Source organism: Rhinatrema bivittatum, chromosome 2 (genome assembly GCF_901001135.1).
Source record: "Rhinatrema bivittatum chromosome 2, aRhiBiv1.1, whole genome shotgun sequence".
Lineage (NCBI taxonomy): Eukaryota > Metazoa > Chordata > Amphibia > Gymnophiona > Rhinatrematidae > Rhinatrema > Rhinatrema bivittatum.
Window position 1 is genome coordinate 667,701,030 of NC_042616.1, and position 24,047 is coordinate 667,725,076.

General features: G+C 44.9%; 1 protein-coding gene across 1 annotated transcript in view; it reads right to left on the minus strand.

Moving 5' to 3' along the window:
• The window catches only part of TRPA1 (transient receptor potential cation channel subfamily A member 1), a 297,071-nt gene that overhangs the window by 70,914 nt on the left and 202,110 nt on the right, over positions 1-24,047 (minus strand). Inside the window, exons 20-21 of the mRNA XM_029591461.1 lie at positions 19,520-19,609; positions 9,275-9,450 (exon numbers count right to left, since the gene is read on the minus strand). Coding sequence (XP_029447321.1) covers positions 9,275-9,450; positions 19,520-19,609 — 266 coding nt within the window. The remainder of the gene's footprint in view (positions 1-9,274; positions 9,451-19,519; positions 19,610-24,047) is intronic.

Below are 24,047 nucleotides of genomic sequence, written 5' to 3' on the forward strand. Positions count from 1 at the left end.
GTCCCAAGACTAGCACACTGCCACCTAACATTCTGACTGTAGGAAGACAGGGCAGGTAGTTAAACGTGTTTTTATTGGCTCACCAGGGCTGTGCAAATGTGTTAGAGAGAGAAGGCCTCATTTTATCGCACACAATAAAAATTTTGCCACTCTACCGCAAATAATAAAAGGCGTTATTTCCCACGTTAAATCCGTCATTATCATGCGAATTTTATCGCAAAATGCGATAGGAGTCCCTCATTTACATCACTGGTGAACAATTTTTAACATAATTCCTGTTGAGCGATTTTTTAGCTGTTTTAGACTTAAATAGGTGTGCTGATTTCAAAACTGCAGTTAGTTTTCTTCTATCACATCAAGTTTTTTCTCTACAGCCTATCTTAGGCCTGGATTTATCAAAATGCAGTAAATATCGCATGCGACAGGAAAAGGGGCGTGTTTTATGGTAATAGGCTGTTTATTGCGAAGTGCGCTATCTGGATAACTTTTTCACACTTTGTGGTAAGTGCCAGAATTGCTGTAATTCCTACCTACGACCAAAGGGGGGGGGGGGAGAGATGTTTTCGCAAATAGCATTTTCAGTATCTTAAACTGCTAGGGGAGACCGAGCATAGCCTGCCACCACTGGGGAGGGGGCCGGGGGGGGGGGGGGGGGGGGGGGGAGAGAGAGAGAGACTAGCTATAAGGCCCTCATACTAGGTAGGTATTTATACCTCTATAGGAGGCCCACCTAGTTACTCAAGGCTGACTATTGTTGGAGCATCAGGCGAGATTGTCCACAGATTGAACACTGCCGGAAAAGCTATAAGTGTAAATTTTTACCTTTATATGTATATGTTTGTATGATTTTTGGTACAAAGGGAGGGTATCCTGTACCTTAAAAAGTTGACGTGATAGAGAAAAACTGGGGTCATTTTTGGATTCAGATGTCAAAAGTTAGTCAAAAACAAGTGTCAGATCTAACAACGAAAACTGTGTTCCCCAGTGTCGATTTTCTTGAATTTGCATACTCACTAGCACACGTAAATATGAATTCACAGTGTGATAAACATCACACCTTAGTACCGCATCATCACATGCTAGATCCTGCTTAGTGCGCCATAATATCCTAATGCAGCTCGATGCATCACCCAGTTAGATTGTAAGCTCTCTGGGGATAGGAAAATACCTATAGTCCCAGAATGAAATCTGCTTTGCTGAAAATTGGAATATAAATTAAATAAATAATTCCAAAATGGAAGGAGAGGCAGAAGAAATTGAAATTTAGAAAGTATGTGACAATGGCACTACCACCTGTTTCTTTCCCTGTTGTTTTGGAGGGAAAGGGTGGCAGACAGTAGCAGGCAGTAGTGATAGCAGAAGTGCAAGATCCAATACCAGTAGTGCACTTTCTTAGTTAGTGCTGCTGGGGTAGTGACAATTATTTAAAACAACATCATATTGTACCATCAATATTTGCCGTAGCCTGTTATACCATCAATATTTGCCATAGCCTGTTCATTTGATGGATAATGAGACCTCATATATGCTATGGCAGGGTACTCGTGAGTTAGTCCCTAAATGCCAATAGTTCAATTGTGCGGTGATAAACTCTGCATGCACCGTCTCAAAATTATAATCATAGGTCTCTCTGGGTGATCAAAGTACCGACAGCGTTTTGTCAGTTACAAAGTGTTATAGGCAGTGAAAAGGATAAACACTTATCGTAGCATGGTTTGCAGTAGGGACTTGGTACTGGCGTGTTGGCCCGACACGGCTCGTGTTTCTGGGGGACCTTCTTCAGGGGCCGCAGTGTGCCAGTGCTGTAATGTGATAAAACAGAGTTAATGCATCCCATGTTAAAAACAGACTAGATTCAAGCTGTTATCTGCCATAACTTACTATTTTCCAAACTGCCCGCTTTTTCTGCTACTTGGCTGCAGCGATATTTTGGCAGCAGGATCCGCCATTTTGAAATGCTGATTATATACCTACCGCTGTGGGCGGGAACAATTAATAGTGCAGTACAAAACACGGAGCCCTGTTACAACTGATATCTGTGTACTTACACACACAGATAAATCATATCTAATTATGCAAAGTATAAAAAAACACTGGCACATCTTACAACTACATCACATTTTTTCTGAATATCCACTCTTTGCATACCAACGTAGCAAGAACTTAAAAGACTCTGTTGTACATGCAGCTGTCACCTTGCAGAATCCAGTAAGACAGCAAGGCAGCCATCATGGCTGTGGTAACTGTGAAATGTGTTCCATCACTATAGAGGGATCTTCATGGAAACATCCACGCACGGGTCACATTTATTATAAAAACTCAGAGACATCCTGTAATTCCATGTCCGTGGTATACCTTATTGAATGTCCCTGTCAATTAACATATGTGGGACGCACAAGTAGAAAAATCAAAACGCGGCTTTTTGAACACCGCAGCCGCTTAAACACAGAGAACCTGGAGGCACCGATGGTAGACCACTGTATTGCATTTGGCCACACTTTTGATCAATTACGATGGACCATCCTTGAACAAATTTTACCCAATTTGCGTGGAGGAGACATCAAACAAGTACTTAACTTCCGGGAACAGTGGTGGATTTTCACTTTAATGTCCGCAACACCCTTTGGTCTCAATGAATCTGTAGAATGGGCATCGCTCATTTAGTACCTGTTCTAGCTAAATTGGTTTGACGTCACTATTAATTGTTCCCGCCCACAGCGGTAGGTATATAATCAGCATTTCAAAATGGCGGATCCTGCTGCCAAAATATCGCTGCAGCCAAGTAGCAGAAAAAGCGGGCAGTTTGGAAAATAGTAAGTTATGGCAGATAACAGCTTGAATCTAGTCTGTTTTTAACATGGGATGCATTAACTCTGTTTTATCACATTACAGCACTGGCACACTGCGGCCCCTGAAGAAGGTCCCCCAGAAACACGAGCCGTGTCGGGCCAACACGCCAGTACCAAGTCCCTACTGCAAACCATGCTACGATAAGTGTTTATCCTTTTCACTGCCTATAACACTTTGTAACTGACAAAACGCTGTCGGTACTTTGATCACCCAGAGAGACCTATGATTATAATTTTGAGACGGTGCATGCAGAGTTTATCACCGCACAATTGAACTATTGGCATTTAGGGACTAACTCACGAGTACCCTGCCATAGCATATATGAGGTCTCATTATCCATCAAATGAACAGGCTACGGCAAATATTGATGGTACAATATGATGTTGTTTTAAATAATTGATAAAAGATTGCATCATAAATTCAACAGTCCTATATTTATCAGCTGGGGTAGTGACGGCACTATTTGTATCTGAATGTGAAGAAGAATTTTCTTGTATAGGATGCTTTGAAGAAGAAATTAGAGAGCTATTAGCTGAAAAAAGTTTTGAAGGATCAGTTATTAACACCTTAGCATCAAAGTCAGCGATCAAGGAGACAGAGGAAACTGGTGAGGCTGATAAGAGTTGGCAGAGCAGTAAGAGAGCATGACCAATGGTGGACCCTGAGAAACAGTGCCAGGGGCATCAACCTAAACTCCAGCGACAGCATCCATCCCCCAACATGTAGAGAAGGGATCACAAAAGAAATCCATGACCTGGAGTCACAACAAAGTCAGGAAGGACCAGTGTTTGGCTCAGCATATTTACTGTGACAAATATATCAGTTGAGACAAGCAAGTGGGGCATCTTAAAAATGCTGGTATGCTGTATCATCTGCAGAAGTAGCATCCACTAGCACTGGCATTTGGGAAGAACGGCAGTACTAACCAGGGGACCCCTTCTTCCAGTCAAAGGACAGTGGCTGAAAAGGGGAAAAGTGTTCTCCAAGCTTATCTCATGCTCTTGGTCCCTTCCAGTAGTCAAGCGGCAGGCCAGCAGCCCCATGCCATGCATCAGAAGTGATAACTCGCATGGAAGGTAGGAGATAGGCAGCAACCCAGGGTGGGAGGAGCATTGGGGAAATGACTGCCCTTGATGACCAGCCCCTGCAAGTAGTTGAGAATGTGGGCTTTAAGTATATGCTGCAGGTGTTAGCACCAAATTAGAAAGTTCCCTCCAAGACCACATTTAGTAGGAAGGCCATCCTCAGCTTCTACAATCAGAGCCTTAGTCACATCCAAGTGCTGCTGGCTATGGCAGAGGGAGTAGTGTGCATTTTACCAATGAAATCTGGACATTTAGTACAAATGCTATGCACTCTTACACTGCCTGATGGCACACTGGTGGGATCTTGTAGGCAGGGGCAAGCAGCAGCTCTGGTGGGGATGGAGCATCAGGGTGCAGAGGGCTTTGCTGCACACCCAGTTGATGGATGAGTCCCATATCTCAGCCAACATTTTATCAGCCATAAGAAAAATGCTAGAGGGTTGGCAACTAGATCAAAGATTTTCCCAGTTTTCCAGATTGGTCTCGAGATTCTTTACCTTCACCTGTTGGACGTTCGCCGGGTCCTGCTTTGTTATTTGAAAGTCACTAACTCCTTTCGGAAGTCGGACCACCTTTTTGTATTGTTTGGGGCAGTGGTTCTCAACCTTTTTTCTATCGGGACACACCTGACAGATGGTTCTCACATGCATGACACACTGAACCCATGATCGTCATGGGGCTAGATGTAAAAGTACAGTTTGCATCCACAGGAACCCCCCTGACCCACAATAATGGATGTAAAGCAGAATTATGGCATTCCCCATACAACTCACCCTACAAAAAAGATATTCTGGTTCTGGTGTCATCTCAGTAACAGCAACTCAATAGCCCTACTTATGAAAAGACAGCAGTTCACCTCCAATGCTTGCCCTCTTGAGAAAACACAACAAATAAGACTGATACAAATGCTTACATGCTAGTAAAATATCTCACCTCAGTTACACACACAGAACCGACCTAACATACTCCCAGGATCTGCAGTTATGCACATAAACTAATCTGCACACAGTTACACCTGTATTATGGAATACACTCAAACAGGAGCAACCCTATCTATGAAAAGACAACACTACAAATATTAAATCAGGCACTAAACACCAATATACCTCCAATTAGGAAAACAGAACTAGCAAGCAGCTATAGATCCCTACAAAGAAATAATTGTAAAACTATACTAATAAGCAGAATAAATGTTTCAAAACAGCTATGAACAGAATAACATCCAACAATTAAAAACTCATAAAAACTATTAAAAATTCTCCAAACACCAATAAAATATTTCAAAAAAGCAGACATCACATAATATTAAATAATTAAAATGGCAGTCAATCAAGAAAAATAAACTTTAAAAGCCTTTACTTAACCCCTCTCACAGCTCTCCTACTCCTGTTCCATGCAGGCCGTAGCACACACCAGAAGAGCAGTAGTGCCTAAGCTCTATACTCATGGTCCTCTTCCTTAGGGCCCATGACCAGTTTCTGTCTCTCACACACCAATCATCTCCCAACCAGTCTTTGACACACAGACCAGTCACCTTCCTGAACATGCCATACACACACACAGGCTTCCCACTCCTGTGTTCTATCTTATATATACAGGCTTCTCACTCCCATACTGTGTCTCACACACACCCAGGTTTCTCACTCCCATGCTCACTCTCTCCATATGCACAGGTTTCTCATTCTTTCTCTCACATACACACACACCAGTCTCTCTCTCATTCCCATGCTCGCTCTCTGCACATGCACAGTCTTCTCATTCCCTTAATCATTTTCTTTCTCTCACATACACACACACACCAGTCTCTCACACACTGTCACCTTACCAACCAGTCTCTCTCTCATGCATGCACACACACACACACACACACAGGTTTCTCACTCCCATGCTCTCTCTCACATATACAGGCTTCTCACTCCCATGCTCTCTCTCACATATACAGGCTTCTCACTCCCATGCTTTCTTTCACACACACCCCCACAACACCAGGCTTCTTACTCCCATGCTTTCTCACATACCCAGATTTCTCACTTCTATGCTTTCTCTCTCTCTCTCACACACACACACACACACACACACACACACCAGTCACCTCCCTGACCAATCTCTCACTCTCTCACACGCACTCCAGTCATATTGTCTCTCACATATACACACATCACCTCTCTGACCAGTTCCTCTCAATCACACACATGCTCTCTCTCACACACTTACACACACATGCTCTAAATCAAATACATGCTCTCATTCACACACAGGCTGGCTGTCTTCTCTGTCTCACTCACTTCCTCCCCCCCCACCCCCACCCCCGAGGCACAAATGGTAGCTGCAGCAGCCTCCTCCAGCCCCTGTAGGCCAAGAAAAAAGAATCCCATTATCCGCGGGAGGCTTATACTGCTGTCTCCTTTGCCAATTGTCGGCTGCTTCGATTGCTCCGGGCCACGCTACTGCTCGGGGGCCGATACTGCTGCTGCCGCCACCACTACTTTTCCACGTGGCACAGCTCTTTCTCCTTCCCGTGCACTGCACTGTGTATCACTTCCTGTTCTGGGGCAGGCGTGGGAAGAAGAAAAGGCCAGCCACGGGTGCCACAGCTTCCTCTATCACCACTACCATTCCCCTTGAGCTTGAACGTGCTGTTAGCCAGGCGGCAACGGCAGCAGAGAAGGAAGAGCAGCGGGAGAGACCAGGAGCACGCGACACACCTGCTGGTGCTTGGCGACACACTGGTGTGTTACGACATACCGGTTGAGAAGCGCTGGTTTGGGGGACCAAAGAAAGGAGGGAAGGCATCCAAGGCTACTTTGGCCCGCTGGTTGAAAGAGACCATTTGTTTGGCCTACATTGGCAAGGGTCACCCCATTCCAGCTGGTTTGAAAGCGCATACTACTAGAACACAGGCGGCTTCCTGGGCAGAGTGTCAGTTGGTATCTCCTGAAGAAATATGTAGGGCCACAGTCTGGACCTCTTTGCATACCTTTACAAGACATTACCATTTGGATGTATAGGCACCGAGGGACACGGTTTTTGGAGAAAGCATTCTGAGAGCGGGTCTTTCGGGTTCCCATCCAGTATAGTGTGGCTTTGGTACACTCCACTGGTCTAGACTGATCTGGGTATGCTCAGGAAAGGAAAATTGGGTCTTATCTGCTAATTTTCATTCCTGTAATACCACAGATCAGTCCAGAAGCTAGCCCTGATACGATTTCTGAAAGACTGATTTCCCTGGTAGTTAACCGCTGTACATAAGAAGTTTGGGAGTGATACTCTTTTTTCATGTTGATGTGTTATTATGAGTTGCGGTCCGGAGCTGGGATATTCCTGTTCTGGGGAATCCAACCCTTGGGGATTTTTTCTGTTTGCCCCTTTTTGGGGTTACAAGTTTCCATTCTATATTGGTTTGGGTATTAATCAATACTGAGGAGCTGCAGGTGGCACACTTGGTATATAGCAGTGCATCAAAGCTTTGATCTATGCCTCCATCTGCTGGTGGGAGTGCATAACCCATTGGTCTGGACTGATCTAGATATATTCAGGAAATCTAGATTTTTAAAAAGCTAAAATGTACCTTGCAATTTATAAATTTATATATATATCTTAAAAAATGGCACGGGCCATCCATTGCTCCTACCATGTGACAGGGGCTGACCAATGGCACTGATAGCCCCTGTCACATGGCAAGGGCAAAGGGCCACCGGCGCTATTTTGATTACTGGCAGCCGATGGCCCGAGAGGGGGAGATTGCTCCCAGGACCCCCGCTGGACCACCAGGGACTTTTGGCAAGTCTTTGGGGGAGGTCGGGAGGGGGGGTTGTAGTTAAATTTGAAGGGTTAGGGTGGGTTTGGTTTTTTTTTTTTAATGTAACCTTTCTCCCCCCCAAAAAAACAATAGGAAAACCACACAAAATTTTGTGAGTTTTCCTTTCGTTTTGTCAGCCCCCCAAAATGCAACGAAATAGGAAATATCGCCTTTATTCCCTATTTCGTTGCAAACAAATGCACATCCCTAATATATATATATCAAAAGTTTCTGTGTGTCCATCGGTCACACTGTGGCCACTGGCCATCAAGTGCTCCTGGAGCAGTGGATGTGCAATGACAATAAGCTCTGACTGAAAAGTAATGTCGCAGACACACAAACAGGCATGCCCACACAGGAACCCATCACACAAATAGACACATGGACAGGGATACAGAGGCAGAGACAGATAGACAGACAAACATATTCACATAGAGGTAGATCTTTAAAAAGTACGCGCGTGCGTACTTTTGTTCGCGCAACCGGAGCAAACAAAAGTACACCGGATTTTATAAGATACGCGCGTATCTTATAAAATCCGGGGTCGGCACGCGTAAGGCTGCACAAAATCGGCAGCCTGCGTGCGCCGAGCCGCGCAGCCTGCCTCCGTTCCCTCCGAGGCCGCTCTGAAATCGGAGCAGCCTCGGAGGGAACTTTCCTTCCGCATCCCCCCACCTTCCCCTCCCTTCCCCTACCTAACCCACCCCCCGGCCCTACCTAACTCAACCCCCCTACCTTTGTTGGTCAAGTTACGCCTGCTTGAAGCAGGCGTAACTTGCGCATGCCGCCTCGCATCCACCGGCACAGGCCGCAGTGCCAGGGGACTCGGGACCGCCCTCCCGGCCCGCTCCCGAACCGTCGCCACGCCCCCGGACCCGCCCCCGCCCGCCCCTTTTACGAAGCCCCTGGACTTATGCGCGTCCCGGGGCTTTACGCGCGCTGGCGGCCTATGCAAAATAGGCGCGCCGGCGCACGAGTGCCCTGCGCGCGTAATTCTGGGAGGATTTGCGCACGCAGGGCTTTTAAAATCTAGCCCATAGGCTCTCCCAAACACACACACATATTGGTATATTAACCACACACACACACACACCCACACACACACGCACACATAGGCAGAGGTACCAACACTTAAAGGAACAAGCGCACACACAGACACACGTTTTCATTGACCAAACAATCCAAGCAATACCAGGTAATGTTGGCTAATATGCTCCTTCTGTGAAGCCATATCACTCATGTTCCCACACACAGGGACAGGCAGGCATAAGCACAAACACATAGGTCCACATAAGCTCGCAAAAGCATGCACAGGCTCCCACATATTCTCACGCTGGCTCATACATGCATATGCAAATACATACACAGATAGGCACAGGCAAACACACATATGCACACACACACGCTGATATAAACCAGACTACCCGAGCAACGCCAGGCACTTTTCGCTAGTGTCTACCTAAATATTACTGTATTAGAACACTGAGGAAACACTGTATGATTCCTTTATTGACAGTAAATTAAAAAATCTAAAATTTACCTTTGCAAATAGAGCATAAAGTTCACCCAAGATGAAAATGCTGCTATTGATCCACACTGCCACTGCCAATTCGTAGTAGGTATGGAATTCATTAGCAAAGGTGAAACAAAACATAGGCTTGAAACGTGAATTGTCCAGTCTATTAAATTGGTACCATCCATCAAATATTTCTGTTTCTGCAAGTTCAATAAATATGGATTAATTTGTATACCACAAAAAAATTCCCTTTTATTTTATTTTTTAACCATGTCTTATTATTCACTTTAAACGTCATTCTTCTATATTTAGGACATAGACATTTTCAGCAGATAAGTATTTGCTAGGTCTGATGACTAAAAATGATCTTATCCTGTTTTATAAAATATGGTTTATAGACCTTGTATATCTTAGAAAATCAAATAAACTCAGTTTAAACAGAATTTAAATCTCATCCTTGCTCTAAAATATATAACACAATATTAGTTTCTGAACCATATGCATGCTCTTCATTAACTCCTTTTAGAACACTAACATTTGGAACTGGTGAGGGAATGCACATTATGCATGTTCATGCCATGATTACAATTGCAGTTGCCTACTCTTACCATACAACCTATTTTTTTATTTATTTAAAATAAATAAACTTCATTTCAGTGTGCTCAAAATCGCTAATGTAGCCAAACTCTACAGAAATCAATGTAAAAGAATGAAAGAATAAATCTCCGAAATATAGTTAGAGACACACACATATTTATAATGATGCATAAAGAACATTCTATACAGGATAGGGAGGACTCATACATGTAAAAAGAAAAAAAAAATCCTCTCACCCAAACTGCATGCTTTTCCTTGTCAATACTCACTTATGAGAACATTGCATTAGAGATGTGAATTGGAACCGGAATCGGTTCGGATTCCGGTTCCAATTCACATGTGGGTATTTTTTCATCGGGCCCGATCGTGGTTTTGTTTATCTGCTGTGCCCGAACCAATAAACAAAAAACCCACCCTGACCCTTTAAAACTAATACCTTAGCTTCCCCCACCCTCCCGACCCCCCCCCCAAAACTTTTTACAGGTACCTGGTGGACCAGTGGGGGTCCCTGGAGCGATCTCCCGCTCCCGGGCCGTCGGCTGCCACTAATCAAAATGGCACCGATGGCCCTTTGCCCTTGCCATGTGACAGGGTATCCGTGCCATTGGCCGGCCCCTGTCACATGGTAGGAGCACTGGCTGGCCCATGCCATCTTGTGCTCCTACCATGTGACAGGGGCTGCCCAATGGCACCGGTAGCCCCTGTGACATAGTAAGGGCAAAGGCTATTGGCACCATTTTGATTACTGGCAGCCGATGGCCCGAGTGCAGGAGATCGCTTCCGGATCCCCGCTGGACCACCAGGGGCTTTTGTCAAGTCTTGAGGGACCCTCCTGATGCCCACAAGACTTGCCAAAAGTCCAGCGGGGGTCCGGGAGCAACCTCCTGCACTCGGACCGTCGGCTGCCAGTATTCAAAATGGCGCCGATAGCCTTTGCCCTTACTATGTCACAGGGGCTACCGGTGCCATTGGTCAGCCCCTGTCACATGGTAGGAGCACAAGATGGCGCCGGCCATCCAGTGCTCCTACCATGTGACAGGGTCCGGCCAATGGCACAGATATCCTGTCACATGGTAAGGGTAAAGGGCCATCGGCGCCATTTTGATTAGTGGCAGTAGACGGCCCAGGAGCGGGAGATCGCTCTAGGGACCTCCACTGGACCACCAGGTACCTGTAAAAGGTTTTTTGGGGGGTCGGGAGGGTGGGGGAAGCTAAGGTATTCGTTTTAAAGGGTCGGGTGGGTTTAGGGGTTATTTTTGTGTGCCGTTTTTCCCGCCCTCCCCCAAAACGATAAGAGAACCCCCACGATCAATATCGTGGGGTTTTCCTATCATTTTGGGGGAGCCCCCAATTTCTGAAGATTTTGAAAATATCATCTGATATTTTCAATCGTCCGAAGCCCGATTCACATCCCTACCTTGCACATCAAAAGGGACCATGCCCTTCACAACTATGAAGGTTCATTCTCTACTACATCTCTCCTAAAGTTTTATGCACTGATAATTCTACAGAGCAAAATACTGAGTGAGCTAACATAGAAAGGACATGAGGACAGGGAAAAATAAGATCATCCAGAACCATACATGAGTACATAATTTAATTAAGCTTAGGAGATCTATTTATCAAATTGCACTAATGGAAGGGATGCTAGCAAGTCAAGTTCAAGATTGTGTGTTTTGCTCCTTAGCAACTCCTCTTTTTTCCCTTACGAGACTGTTCAATTGGGAGCTAAATATGTAAACACAGGTTTCAAAAAGCCAAGCTGTTGAAAATGTGCAATACTCTGTCACCCCAAGGTGGAGGTTTGTGATGGCAGCCTGATTTGAGTCTGGTGCCGAATGTGACAACAAGGAAGTCAGTTGCTGGCTCCTTGCAGTCATTGGAATACTTTTACTGACTAGCCAGAAAATAAGATAGGATCTCAGGAGAGAAAGAACAGTTGCCTACCACAGCACAGTCCTTTGGAGGAGTGAATCAAGCTGAAATGGACCAAGTGGAATAGATAGTAAGCTGCCAACATGGTGCTATAGAACATGCCATGTGGTACCTTAGAATGTTTTGTTTAACATTTTTTATGCCAGATACTGGTTGGCTGACCTCCTAAACTGAAGTGGACCAGCTGGCTGGTAAAATTAGGGGAGACTCCTGAAGAGTGGAAAAGTAGGAGATCCCTCCTGTGGCTGATGAGCACGGAGGCCCCCTCTGTAGATATGGGAAAGAGGAATACATTTGCCCCTTTCAGGTGTATCCCCCTACCTCTCATCCCAGCCACCCCTTAATGTTTTAAGTACAAGAATTATGATAAAGTAGCTGTGTTTCTTGCATTCAGAGAGAAAAAAAATCAGGTCTTCTCATTCTGGAGAATATTGGAGCTATGAGCAAAAAAATACTTAAACTGGTGATAGTGCGATAGATGCTGTATAGCCAGCAACCCATTGGATTTCTTTTTGTTTATTTACAGAGTCAGAGTGGAGGCAGTCTGGACTCAATTGAGCTTGATGCTCATGTTAATCAGCAGGCCGATCAGATGTTCAGTGTCAACGGCGATGGAGAGCCAGAGAGAGTGCTGGCAATTTGTTGCTGTACCCAGAAGCAGGAGCAGCAATGTGCTGCTCTTTGAGGACCGGAGAGAAGCTGCGGCCAGGGCATTTTTCCCTGGATATTTAGAGCAGTAACAAATTAATGTCCCATTGTCGCTGCAGGTGGTTAGATGGGAGCCAGTGCTGTGTGACTTCAGCACAGGTCCACTTCCTTCTGTAATGACTGCTGCTCTACGGACCACAGAAATGCTGCTGGGAACCAATGCAGGTCCAAATATCAGTGGTTGAGAAACACTGCCTTACAGGGTCTCTCCTCCAGTGCAATAAACGGACTCTCAGAGTTTGATTCCTGAAAGGGAAGCTTCTGTCCATATCTGAATGAAGTAGCAGAGCACCATGGCTCCCTATTCCACTGCTGTGTGAATGAATTTTAACAGGGCACCAGGAATTGCTTTTCTCAGTGCGCGGGGTGGGGGGATTAAATTGAATTGAATTGTAAAACTGAGTAGTCTTTTGGTTGAAAGACACAATCCAGCACACTGCAGAGAAGTAAGAGGAGCAAAACTGAGTGAAAATATATTGTTGATGTCAGCAATAAAACGGAGGCTGCTTAACAATGTGAATACTCGATACTGAATGTAGTGCTCTGAATATGAAAAATAACCTCCTCTACTGCTGTTAAATAGTGCTTACATTTCCCTTTTGCTTTCTCCTATAATGAAATAAAATCAGCGTTATAATAAAATGCACCACCAACAGGTCTTTAAGATCATGAGAGGCCTTGAATGAGTAGATGTGAATCGGTTATTTACACTTTCAAATAACAGAAGGACTAGGGGGCATTCCATAAAGTTAGCAAGTAGCACATTTAAGACTAATCAGAGAAAATTATTTTTCACTCAACGCACAATAAAGCTCTGGAATTTGTTGCCAGACAATGTGGTTAGTGCAGTTGGTGTAGCTGGGTTCAAAAAAGGTTTGGATAAGTTCTTGGAGGAGAAGTCCATTAACAGCTATTAATCAAGTTTACTTAGGGAATAGCCACTGCTATTAATTGCATCAGTAGCATGGGATCTTCTTAGTGTTTGGGTAATTGCCAGGTTCTTGTGGCCTGGATTGGCCACTGTTGGAAACAGGATGCTGGGCTTGATGGACCCTTGATCTGACCCAGCATGGCAATTTCTTATGTTCTTATGTTCTTATTTCAAACTGTTTGAGGCAATATAGAGTGCAAGATTTTACTTATTTTACTTATATCAGTCACAGATTTTTGTTGCCTCTCAGTGATACACATCTTGATAGACTGTGTGTTATAGAATCTACACTGGTAATATTTATTACTAAAGAAAGTAAGAAGGCCAGGATATCCTCAAAATATACTTTGCTGCTGCTCTAGCTAAAATGTAGTGTTTCTTCTCCCTCTAGTGACAGTGGCCAAGAAGAAATTGAGACTACTTCAGGAAAAGCAACAGCCCCAATTTATTCCCTGATATAGAATCCTCAGTGACTAAAGCATAATCCAGGAGATTAAACCAATGCCCATAGATATAGCGGGTAAAATCTTCATAATACAAAACGATATTACAGAGATTAAAGAAAGGATTGAGTGGAATGAAGCCCAGATCAGAGAGCAAACCGACAGAACCACCTGCTTCTATAAGAAGCTCAAATATCTGGGAAAAAGTATGTGTGATCTCCAAGATAAACAGGAAGATATGGTGAACAGGCAAGGAGAATAAACATTAGAATCCTAGATGTTAGAGATGTGAATCGTGTGATCGATCGTCTTAACGATTGATTTCGGCTGGGGGGGGGGAGGAAATCGGATCGTCGCAGTTTTGTTTTTTTAAATATCGTGTAAATCGTAAATCGGGGGAGGGCGGGAAAACCGGCACACTAAAACAACCCTAAAACCCAACCCGACCCTTTAAAATAAATCCCCCACCCTCCCGAACCCTCCCAAAATGTCTTAAATTACCTGGGGTCCAGTGGGGGGGTCCCGGTGTGATGTTCCACTCTCGGGCACACTAAAACAACCCTAAAACCCACCCCGACCCTTTAAAATAAATCCCCCACCCTCCCGAACCCCCCCAAAATGTCTTAAATTACCTGGGGTCCAGTGGGGGGGTCCTGGTGTGATGTTCCACTCTCGGGCCACGGGTGCGTTGATAGAAATGGCGCCGGCGCCACCTTTGCCCTCATATGACAGGGCAAAGGTAGCGCCGGCGCCATTTTGGTTCCTGTCCCCCGACATCACGAGCGTAGGAGATCGCTCCCGGACCCCCGCTGGACCCCCAGGGACTTTTGGCCAGCTTGGGGGGGCCTCCTGACCCCCACAAGACTTGCCAAAAGTCCAGCGGGGGTCCGGGAACGACCTCCTACACTCGAATCGTGTTGCATATTGCAAAATGGCCATATGGCCGGTGCCATTTTGCAAAATGGCGCCGGCCGTATGGCAACACGATTCGAGTGCAGGAGGTCGTTCCCGGACCCCCGCTGGACTTTTGGCAAGTCTTGTGGGGGGCAGGAGGCCCCCCCCCAGCTGGCCAAAAGTCCCTGGGGGTCCAGCGGGGGTCCGGGAACGACCTCCTGCACTCGAATCGTGTTGCCATACGGCCGGCGCCATTTTGCAAAATGGCGCCGGCCATATGGCCATATTGCCATACGACCGGCACCATTTTGCAAAATGGCGCCGGCCGTATGGCAACACGATTCGAGTGCAGGAGGTCGTTCCCGGACACCCGCTGGACCCCCAGGGACTTTTGGCAAGTCTTGTGGGGGTCAGGAGGCCCCCCCAAGCTGGCCAAAAGTCCCTGGGGGTCCAGCGGGGGTCCGGGAGCGATCTCCTACGCTCGTGACGTCAAGGCACAGGAACCAAAATGGCGCCGGTGCTACCTTTGCCCTGTCATATGACAGGGCAAAGGTAGCGCCGGCGCCATTTCTATCAACGCACCCGTGGCCCGAGAGTGGAACATCACACCGGGACCCCCACACTGGACCCCAGGTAATTTAAGACATTTTGGGGGGGTTCGGGAGGGTGGGGGATTTATTTTAAAGGGTCGGGGTGGGTTTTAGGGTTGTTTTAGTGTGCCGGTTTTCCCGCCCTCCCCCTCCCCCCGATTTACGATTTTTGACGATAAATCGGGGGAATTCCTATTATATATCACCTCTAACGATTTTTGACGATTTAAAATATATCGGACGATATTTTAAATCGTCAAAAAACGATTCACATCCCTACTAGATGTAGTGGAAAGAGAGGAGCAAGAAGACACCGTCGAGATTGTACATAAAATCAGACCCTGGGCCAGAATAACTAGGCCGCAATCAAAATTGAGAAAATGTACTATATTAATAGGCACAAGGAGAATGCAACTTTGAATCCTAGGAATGATTACTGGATTAACAGAAAATAATGTCAGAGAATCTGTAGTTTACAAAGGAGAACAAGGTCAAATATTCCCAGACCTAACTCAGACTGAAAATTCCAATGATTTGAGCTACAAACAAGTTCCATTCTTGCAATTCCAATCATAGATCATTTCATAATTGAAACAGGAATCCAAGTTCCTCAGGGAAATCAAAGACCTCCATCACATGGTACAGTGGCAGTGGCATATGGACACAGAGATTATGTACTGAATGGATACCAGCTGTGAGGTCAGAAATGGGCTCTAAGTTCCATTCAGAGGCAGCAGTTGTGGAATACAGGAGTCTTACTGAGGGCACTTGATAAGGTAGCACAGGTTAGAGCGATGCTCTTTAACAGGCCTTATGGTGCTCCGTGGTTTAAGAAAGAATTGTGAGTCACAAAGGGTCAGACGTGAAGGGTAGAATGCCAATGGCAAAAAGTCAAGTTCTTGTTAAACTATCTAACATATTTACAACATCTGGCCAATTATAAGCAATTGATAGAAGGTGGTAAGAGAAAATATTATGCAGCAAGAAGGCAGGCTTCAGGAAATCGAGAGAGCTATTTTACACTCTGAAACAATTTACAAAGACTCACGATCAGGTGGGTCATCACAGAAAAGGGCTGCTAGCAATCAAATCTTATCACTCTGTTAAATTTGTTTTGTGACAAAACCACCTAGGTTTGTGCTTGCTTTTCACCAGATTTAGATCCAAACCCAGATATTGGTCATGACAACTATGAAGGTTGGGGAAGTTTTTCAATGGTATCTAGCAAGCAATTATATTTAATATGTAATATCCATGAATGATTCTTCCTCTCCCCTTGCTGCACAGAGATCCTAAAGGCCTATATAAAGAGATTGGAGAAGCGATCATGAAAATAGTCAACCTATCTCTTCCCTAGGATTGCCTGATGAGTCACCTGAAACAGGCACACATATGCTTCATATTAAAGAAACCAAACTTAGATCAGACAAAGAAAGCCAATTAGTGCCCAGTATCATTATTCCCATTCTAGTCCAAGATGATTGAGGGAATCATACAGAAACAGGTACTGGAGTTCCCAGATGAATGGGAGTTATTGCATCATTTCCAATTTGGTTTCCAGCCCTATCCCTATTGTCAAATCAAAAAAAGAGAACGGGAGCTAATCTGTAAAAACAGTTTAAAAACAAAAATAGTTCCCAAGAAAACCTGCACCACTACTGTGTAAGGAGGAAGGACCTCCGAACAAATTTTAAAACTCCATGGTAACTTGTACCTTTTGGATTCCTGTAGTTCTTATCATCGGTCCATGCTACCTTTCTCCTAAATTTTAATCTTCAATCCAATTTGTGCTTTTTCATTTATTTTTATACTTTTTAAAAAAATCCCTTTGCATATCCAAGCACTTCCTGATTTGTGTCTATCCTTTTAATTAGGAATCAATGGCGACTCAATAAAAGCCCAGCCCACTTATCCACAGGATCATAACAACACTCATTGTGTAGCTCATAATTCAATAATCACCGACAACAGAAGCCTCTAAATATTGTACTTAGCTTTTCCTGAATGATTCTTCCTGCTAATGATTCCAGCAATGACTGTTGTGTTACCTATTCTAATGGCCCCGATGCTGGCAGCATTTTGCTTTATCTGCTGCTTCAGGGTTATTTCAGTAGACATACAATATAGATATCAAAGCAAGAATATGCAGTTTAAAACATTTCAATGTAGTCGGCACTTATTTGTATCGCGAACAATTGTGGCTAATGGCAGCTTCCCATTTTTTCCCACTTTCAATATTTTTATACATAGTCAATGGTTTTCTCAACCAATCATTTTGTGATACACCTTCCAATCCACATTTAAGTATCATATGTCATTTCACTCTCATTGGCACAGTAAACCTAATCCTCAGCAGCAAAATTTTCTCTTGGTTCATAATCTCTTTCCCTTTTTTCTGTGAATGTATCTCAGCTACCAGGGCAAGGGCAACGTCCTCATTCCAGGGCTTGGCTAAGTGGCGTGCCCAGGTGGGTTGAGTAAGTAGCGACCAAAAGAAGATCAGTAAACACCAAGGATTCTTTATTTGCACAAACTGTCATAAAAAGCCCGACTCAGGCCAAGTTTCACTCTATTCTGAGCTGCTTCAGGGGCTATGATAGTATTGCTATATGCAAGGTGGTCTACTTGTTGCAATCATATACATTAGAACACAGCTTGATGAATAACCTGTTTGAGCAAAGTTTGAAAAATAAATCCGGTGGTTGCCTATTTGCAGAAATTCAGACGGCTTCCATTCACGGCATCCTTAACATCGTGTAGCATACTGTAAGTGCCGGACGGCAAGCATGGGTTGGGGTGGTTTCATTTCCCGGCACTTACAGTATGTAACTCACTCTGCCCCAGAGCATTCAGTAGAGAGCTGCTTATAACCCAAAAGGGGACATCCTTACCAGCACCCTCAAATGGAGGGGCTGCATCTGCATGGTATCTCCCCTCACCATGTAACCTAAACTAATCTAGCTGAATAAGAAATAACCCAGGGCTTACTAGTAATAGAACTGGAGGGTCTGTTACATAAGGAATCTGGGAGACACTTTTCACTCATCACTGTTGCAACCTCAGGTGAAGGCCACTTTTTATAAGCTGTGCCTGTTATAGAAATTTAAACCATTTTTGCAGCCTGCAAATTCTTTTTTAATCTCTGGTGATAACCAAATTCGACTGTTGCAACTCCCTTCATATTGGGCTGTCACTATCAACACTAAACTTGTTTCAGGTCTTGCAAAATTCAGAGGCATGCAAGTTAGCTGGTGTGAGATGGATTGATTACATGCTCTCCGTCCTGCATGCAGTACACTCATTACCCATTCAATGGCGTATTAAGTGCAACGTTCTGGCATTAATTCACAAGGCATTAAATGCCACAGTGCCAGCCAATATCTGGTCAATATTAAGGATATATATTCTAATGTATCCAATTAGATTACAAGGACAAAATCTATTAGATTTTGATATGGTTGTCAAGTTTATATGAAACCCATGAATGAACAATCTGAGTGGCAGGTCCTGTTAGGTGGAACATACTCTATGATGAATTATGGGCAGAAACTTATCATAAAACATTTAAGAAGAAACTAAAACCCCTAATATTTAATCAGGCATATAAGACTGACAATAACTCAAGGGACATACAAGCAGATTCTTAAAGCAGGATGCAGAGATATCTGTATTTTTAATCTGAAGATACATGAGGTGTAAAGTTTTTATGAATATTACTTGTGCCTTGCTTAGACCAGAAAGATAATTCAGATAATATGTGTTTAAATCAGGTGAATATAAAGTGCATATGCATTTGGGTGAAAAGTGATTCTGGACAAATTTTTGGGCAGAGTGGTTGGCATTAATGGAGAATCTATATTGGATCCTCTTCATTAATGATTTAAATATTTGTTTTTTAAGTTATGAAAAAACCCTTTTGTCTTCCTTAAAAAATCTGAATATCTAATGCTACAGTTATTGCCTTTTGGGATTTTTCATTTCTTGGCCTTTAGATTCCAAAAAGATTTTGGGTGAATCAAGTTCACAACAATTAAACAACGCTCTTTGTTGAATTATTAGATTATCTTTTATAAAAATAAAATTAAAATATTTTTATGCAGTATCATCTTGCAAAAGATAATGAATTAAACAACAAACTGGAATAAGAGTGAAATACATTAAATTACAGTACCTGCTGGATGATCTGTATTATCTCCTTGAGGATTCCAAATACACTCATGAAAAACACAAGACTCATACACACTTTTGAAAAGTATGAATCCTGTCAGAAAAAGCACATGGAACATTAAGTATTGCTTTCAGTTACATAAAACAATATCTTCTAGAACCTCTCTTTACGTGCAATATTCATTAAGTTGCTTCAATTGATAAGATATAGGAAAATTGGTTCTTACCTGCTAATTTTCATTCCTGTAGTACCATAGATCAGTTCAGACTCCCGGGTTTTGCCTCCCTTCCAGCAGATGGAGACAGAGAAAGATTCGCTGGCACTGTCATATAACCTATATTGCCGTCAGTCCATCAGTATTGCCCTGTTTCCAAGCCAAGATGATAATATATCTAAAAAAAAAATGCAAACTCACATACTACCTCCCGCCGAACGAGCAGGAAGATATGGACACAGCTTAATCTGAACGAGCCTTTAAACCTTAAATTGCAAAATACACAACCATCACCTGAGTCAAACTTCAGTTTTTATCCATCTTCAGCCTATATACAAAAAACAGATTGAGTTGACTCTCCAAGCCTTAGGGCGGGACTCTGGACTGATCTGTGGTACTACAGGAATGAAAATTAGCAGGTAAGAACCAATTTTCCTTTCCCTATACATACCCAGATCAGTCCAGACTCCTGGGATGTACCAAAGCTTCCCTAAACAGGGTGGGACTGAGAGAGTCCTGCTACAAGCACCAAAGCTCCTAGACACTGGAGCCTGGACATCCAAACAATAATGTCTGGTGAAAGTGTGCAATGATTTCAAAATAGCCACCCTACAAATCTCTTGTGGCGACACTTGCTGACATTCGGCCCAGGATGTCACTTGTGAGCGAGTCGAGTGAGCTCTCAGACCCTGAGCACAGAATGGCTCTGGCAAATGTATGCCAAATCTATCGCCTCCTTCAACAACTGCGCTATGGTAGCTTTAGAGGCCTTATGACCTTTCTTCGCACCGCTCAAGAGAATGAAAAGATGGTCTGACAACCTGAAGCTATTAGTAACCTTCAGATACCGAAACAGCACACTCTTTACATCCAGGCACTTCAACTCCTTGCAAAAGGTACCATAGTGTCCAGATTTGGAAAAGCTGGTAATTCCACCAACTGATTCAAGTGAAAAGACAAAATTACCTTTGGAAGGCCTCAGTATCCAATATCTTTAGAAAAGGATCTCTACACGAGAGGTCTTGTAGCTCCGAAATTCTTCTAGCAAAACAAATTGCCACCAGAAAAATTACCTTTAAGGCTCAAATGGTGCCCCACAAAGCACCTTAAGAACCAAGTTTAGACTCCACGGGGGACATATTTTTTGCACCAGGGGACGCAAATGCTTCACACTTCTCAGGAAATGCACCACATCCGGAGATGCCACCAGAGGCATTCCTTGCATCTTGCCCTTATGGCATCCAAACGCCACCACCTGGACCCTCAAAGAGTTGAAAGCCAAACCTTTCACCAAACCTTGCTGCAAAAATGACAAAATGTGGACCACCGAAGCTTGAGTTTGATCTACTTTCTGCTCCTTATACCAGGCCTCAAAGACCTTCCACACTCAAATATATGCCAAGGAAGTGGAATTCTTTCTAGCTTGCAGGAAAGTGGTAATAACATCCTCTGGATAACCTTTACCTCTCAGACGCCTCCTCTCAAAAGCCAAACCGTGAGAGAGAAGCGATCTGCCTGATCCAAAAATATGGGACCTTGATGCAGCAGGTTGGGAAGATGAGCCAGACGCAGCGCCTGTCCACCACAAGACTGACCAAATCCACGAAACACAGCTGTCGAGGCCATTCCGGCGCCACCAGAATTACTTGCCCCGGATGAATTTCTATCCTCCGCAAGACTTTGCCCACCAGTGGCCACTGTGGGAACACTACAGGAGAATCCCAGGGGCCATGGGAGTACTAAGGTATTGACTCCTTCTGCTCCATGCTCATTTCTCCAACTGAAGAAATGCGGACCTTGGCATTCTTCTGCATTGCCATCAGATCCATGCAAGGTACTCCCCGCTTGCAACAAATCAGCCGCATGGCTTCTTCCAACAATTCCCACTCCCTGGGATCTATCTGCCGTCGACTGAGAAAATTTGCCTGTATTGTCTAACCCAGCTATGTGGGAAGCTACCAGTAACTCCAGTCCCTGGTCTGCTCAGTGAAGTAACTCCTGGGCCTCCTGCATAACTGTGCTATACTTGAGCTTGGTCGTGGGCCCTTGCGTCGTGGTGAGAGCTGACTCCACCCACAGGGAGGAGCACTGTGGGGACTCACCACAACAGGCGGGGAATCAGCAGTGATGGACACAAGAGACAAGAGGTTTTATTATACAGCAGAAAGTAACCCAAGGAGCGGGTTTGTAAACACAGACCAGAGTAGAAAGATCTCTAGATGGATTCTCCGGTAGTGGTCCACAGAGCGGGGTAACCCAGGGAATATTTCCTCCTGATAGTTCTTGTGCGAGGTATCTCCAGTAGTGGCCCGCAGCGTGGGGTAGGCCGGAGGCTGGTATTGGAAGTAGGCACAAGGCAGCATGGATCCGGTAGTGTTCCACAGAGCGGGATAACCTGAGGATCCACACAGCGTGAAGAGAGGAGGAAAGTAGAGCAAATCTTGTACTCATTCTGAAGTGTTTCAGAAGAACTACAGTCGTAGTTGCAGTGGAGACCCGAGGCACAGGAACACTGGAGGGTCCGTACATAGTAGTAGCAAGAGGTGCTCACTAGGCTGGAGAATGTGAGACTCGCAGAGAAGGCTCTCCGAGGAGCGGATAGCTCTGAGTGCAGCAAGGCCCCCGAGGAGCAGGAGCAGCGAGGCGAAGCGTCTCTGAGTAGTGGAATTAAGCAAGATGGAATCCTTGCTAAATCGTAGGTAGGAAGGTCCGGTAGGTTTAAATACACGTAGGCAGGTGATGTCATGTGGAGGGGATGCTCCCGAGGTTCCCGCCATGACGTGGACAAGAAGGAGGGAGGCGCGCGCATGTGCCCTAAGTCACACCAGATTCAAGATGGCGACCGGGATCGCCCACGCTGTCCCGGGAACGTCAGGGAGGTCAGCGTGCAGAGGCAGTGGTGGCCATCTTTGCCAGAATCAGAGCTGCAGGGCAAAAAGAGGTGAGCAGCAAAGGTCGCAGCCATCTGCGACCGACGGACGGAACAGTACCCTCCTTCCTAGGGCCCCTCCCAGGGGGATTTGGCTTCCTAGGGTGAGTTAGATGAAATTGGTGTATCATATCTTTGTCAAAGATGTTGACAGCAGGTTCCCAGCTGTTTTCTTTTGGTCCGTATCCTTCCCAGGATATTAGATATTCCCAATGCTTTCCTCTCTTTCGTATATCTAGGATGTCATCCACTTTGTATGCGAGGTCCTCTTCAGCATTAAGAGGCTGTGGATATGGAGTCTTGAGAGAGAACTCCGAGAGGATGAGTGGATTCAAAAGTGAAACATGGAAAGCGTTGTGTATTTTCATGGATGAAGGTAACTTCAGGCTGTAGGTCAAGGGACCTAGGCGGCGAAGGACAGAGAAAGGTCCAATTTTGCGTGAAGTGAATCTGACAGAAGGTAGCTTGAGACGGATGTACTTGGTACTGAGCCATACCTTGTCTCCTGGCTGAAACTGGGGTGCTGCTCTGTGATGAGCATCGTAACACTTCTTGGCCCGTTGTCCTGCTTTGTGTAAAAGGTCCTTGGTTTGTGTCCAGAGTTGGTGGATCTCTTCAGCAGTAGCCTGAGCTGCTGGTGATGTACCTGACAAAGGTATTAGAAGTGGTGGTAATAGCTGATGGCCATATACGATCTGAAATGGAGTAGATCCAGTGGCAGAAGCAGGATGAGAGTTCAGGGTGAACTCAGCCCAGGGTAACAATTCTGCCCAATCACTCTGCCTAGAGTTGACATAGGCGTGAATGAACTGTTTGAGAGTCCAATTCATTCTCTCTATTTGCCCATTTGATTGGGGGTGATACAGTGAAGTCAGGTCTAAGGAGATGTCGAATTTACGACACAGCGCCCTCCAGAATTTGGTGGTGAATTGTACGCCTCTGTCAGAAATGATGTGTTTAGGCATGCCGTGCAAGTGGAATATATGCGTATAAACAGCTTGGCAAGTTCTGGGGCAGATGGTAGTCCGGGTAAAGCCACGAAGTGCGCCATTTTTGAGAAGCGGTCCACAGTGACCCATATAGTATTGCTCCCGCTTGATGGTGATAAATCAATGATGAAATCGGTCGCAATGTACCTCCATGGTTCGTCTGGAACAGGTAACGGCTGGAGAAGGCCCCACGGGTGACCAGCAGGAGGCTTTTGTCTGGCGCAGATAGCACAGGAGTCAACGTACATTTGAATGTCTTTTTTCATAGATGGCCACCAGTAGAATAGTTGTAGGATGGCTAGTGTACGGGCCTGTCCAGGATGACCAGCTAACCGGGAGTCATGAGCCCAGTTCAAAAGCTTCTTCTGTAACGTTTAAGGGACCACCGTTTTACCTGCT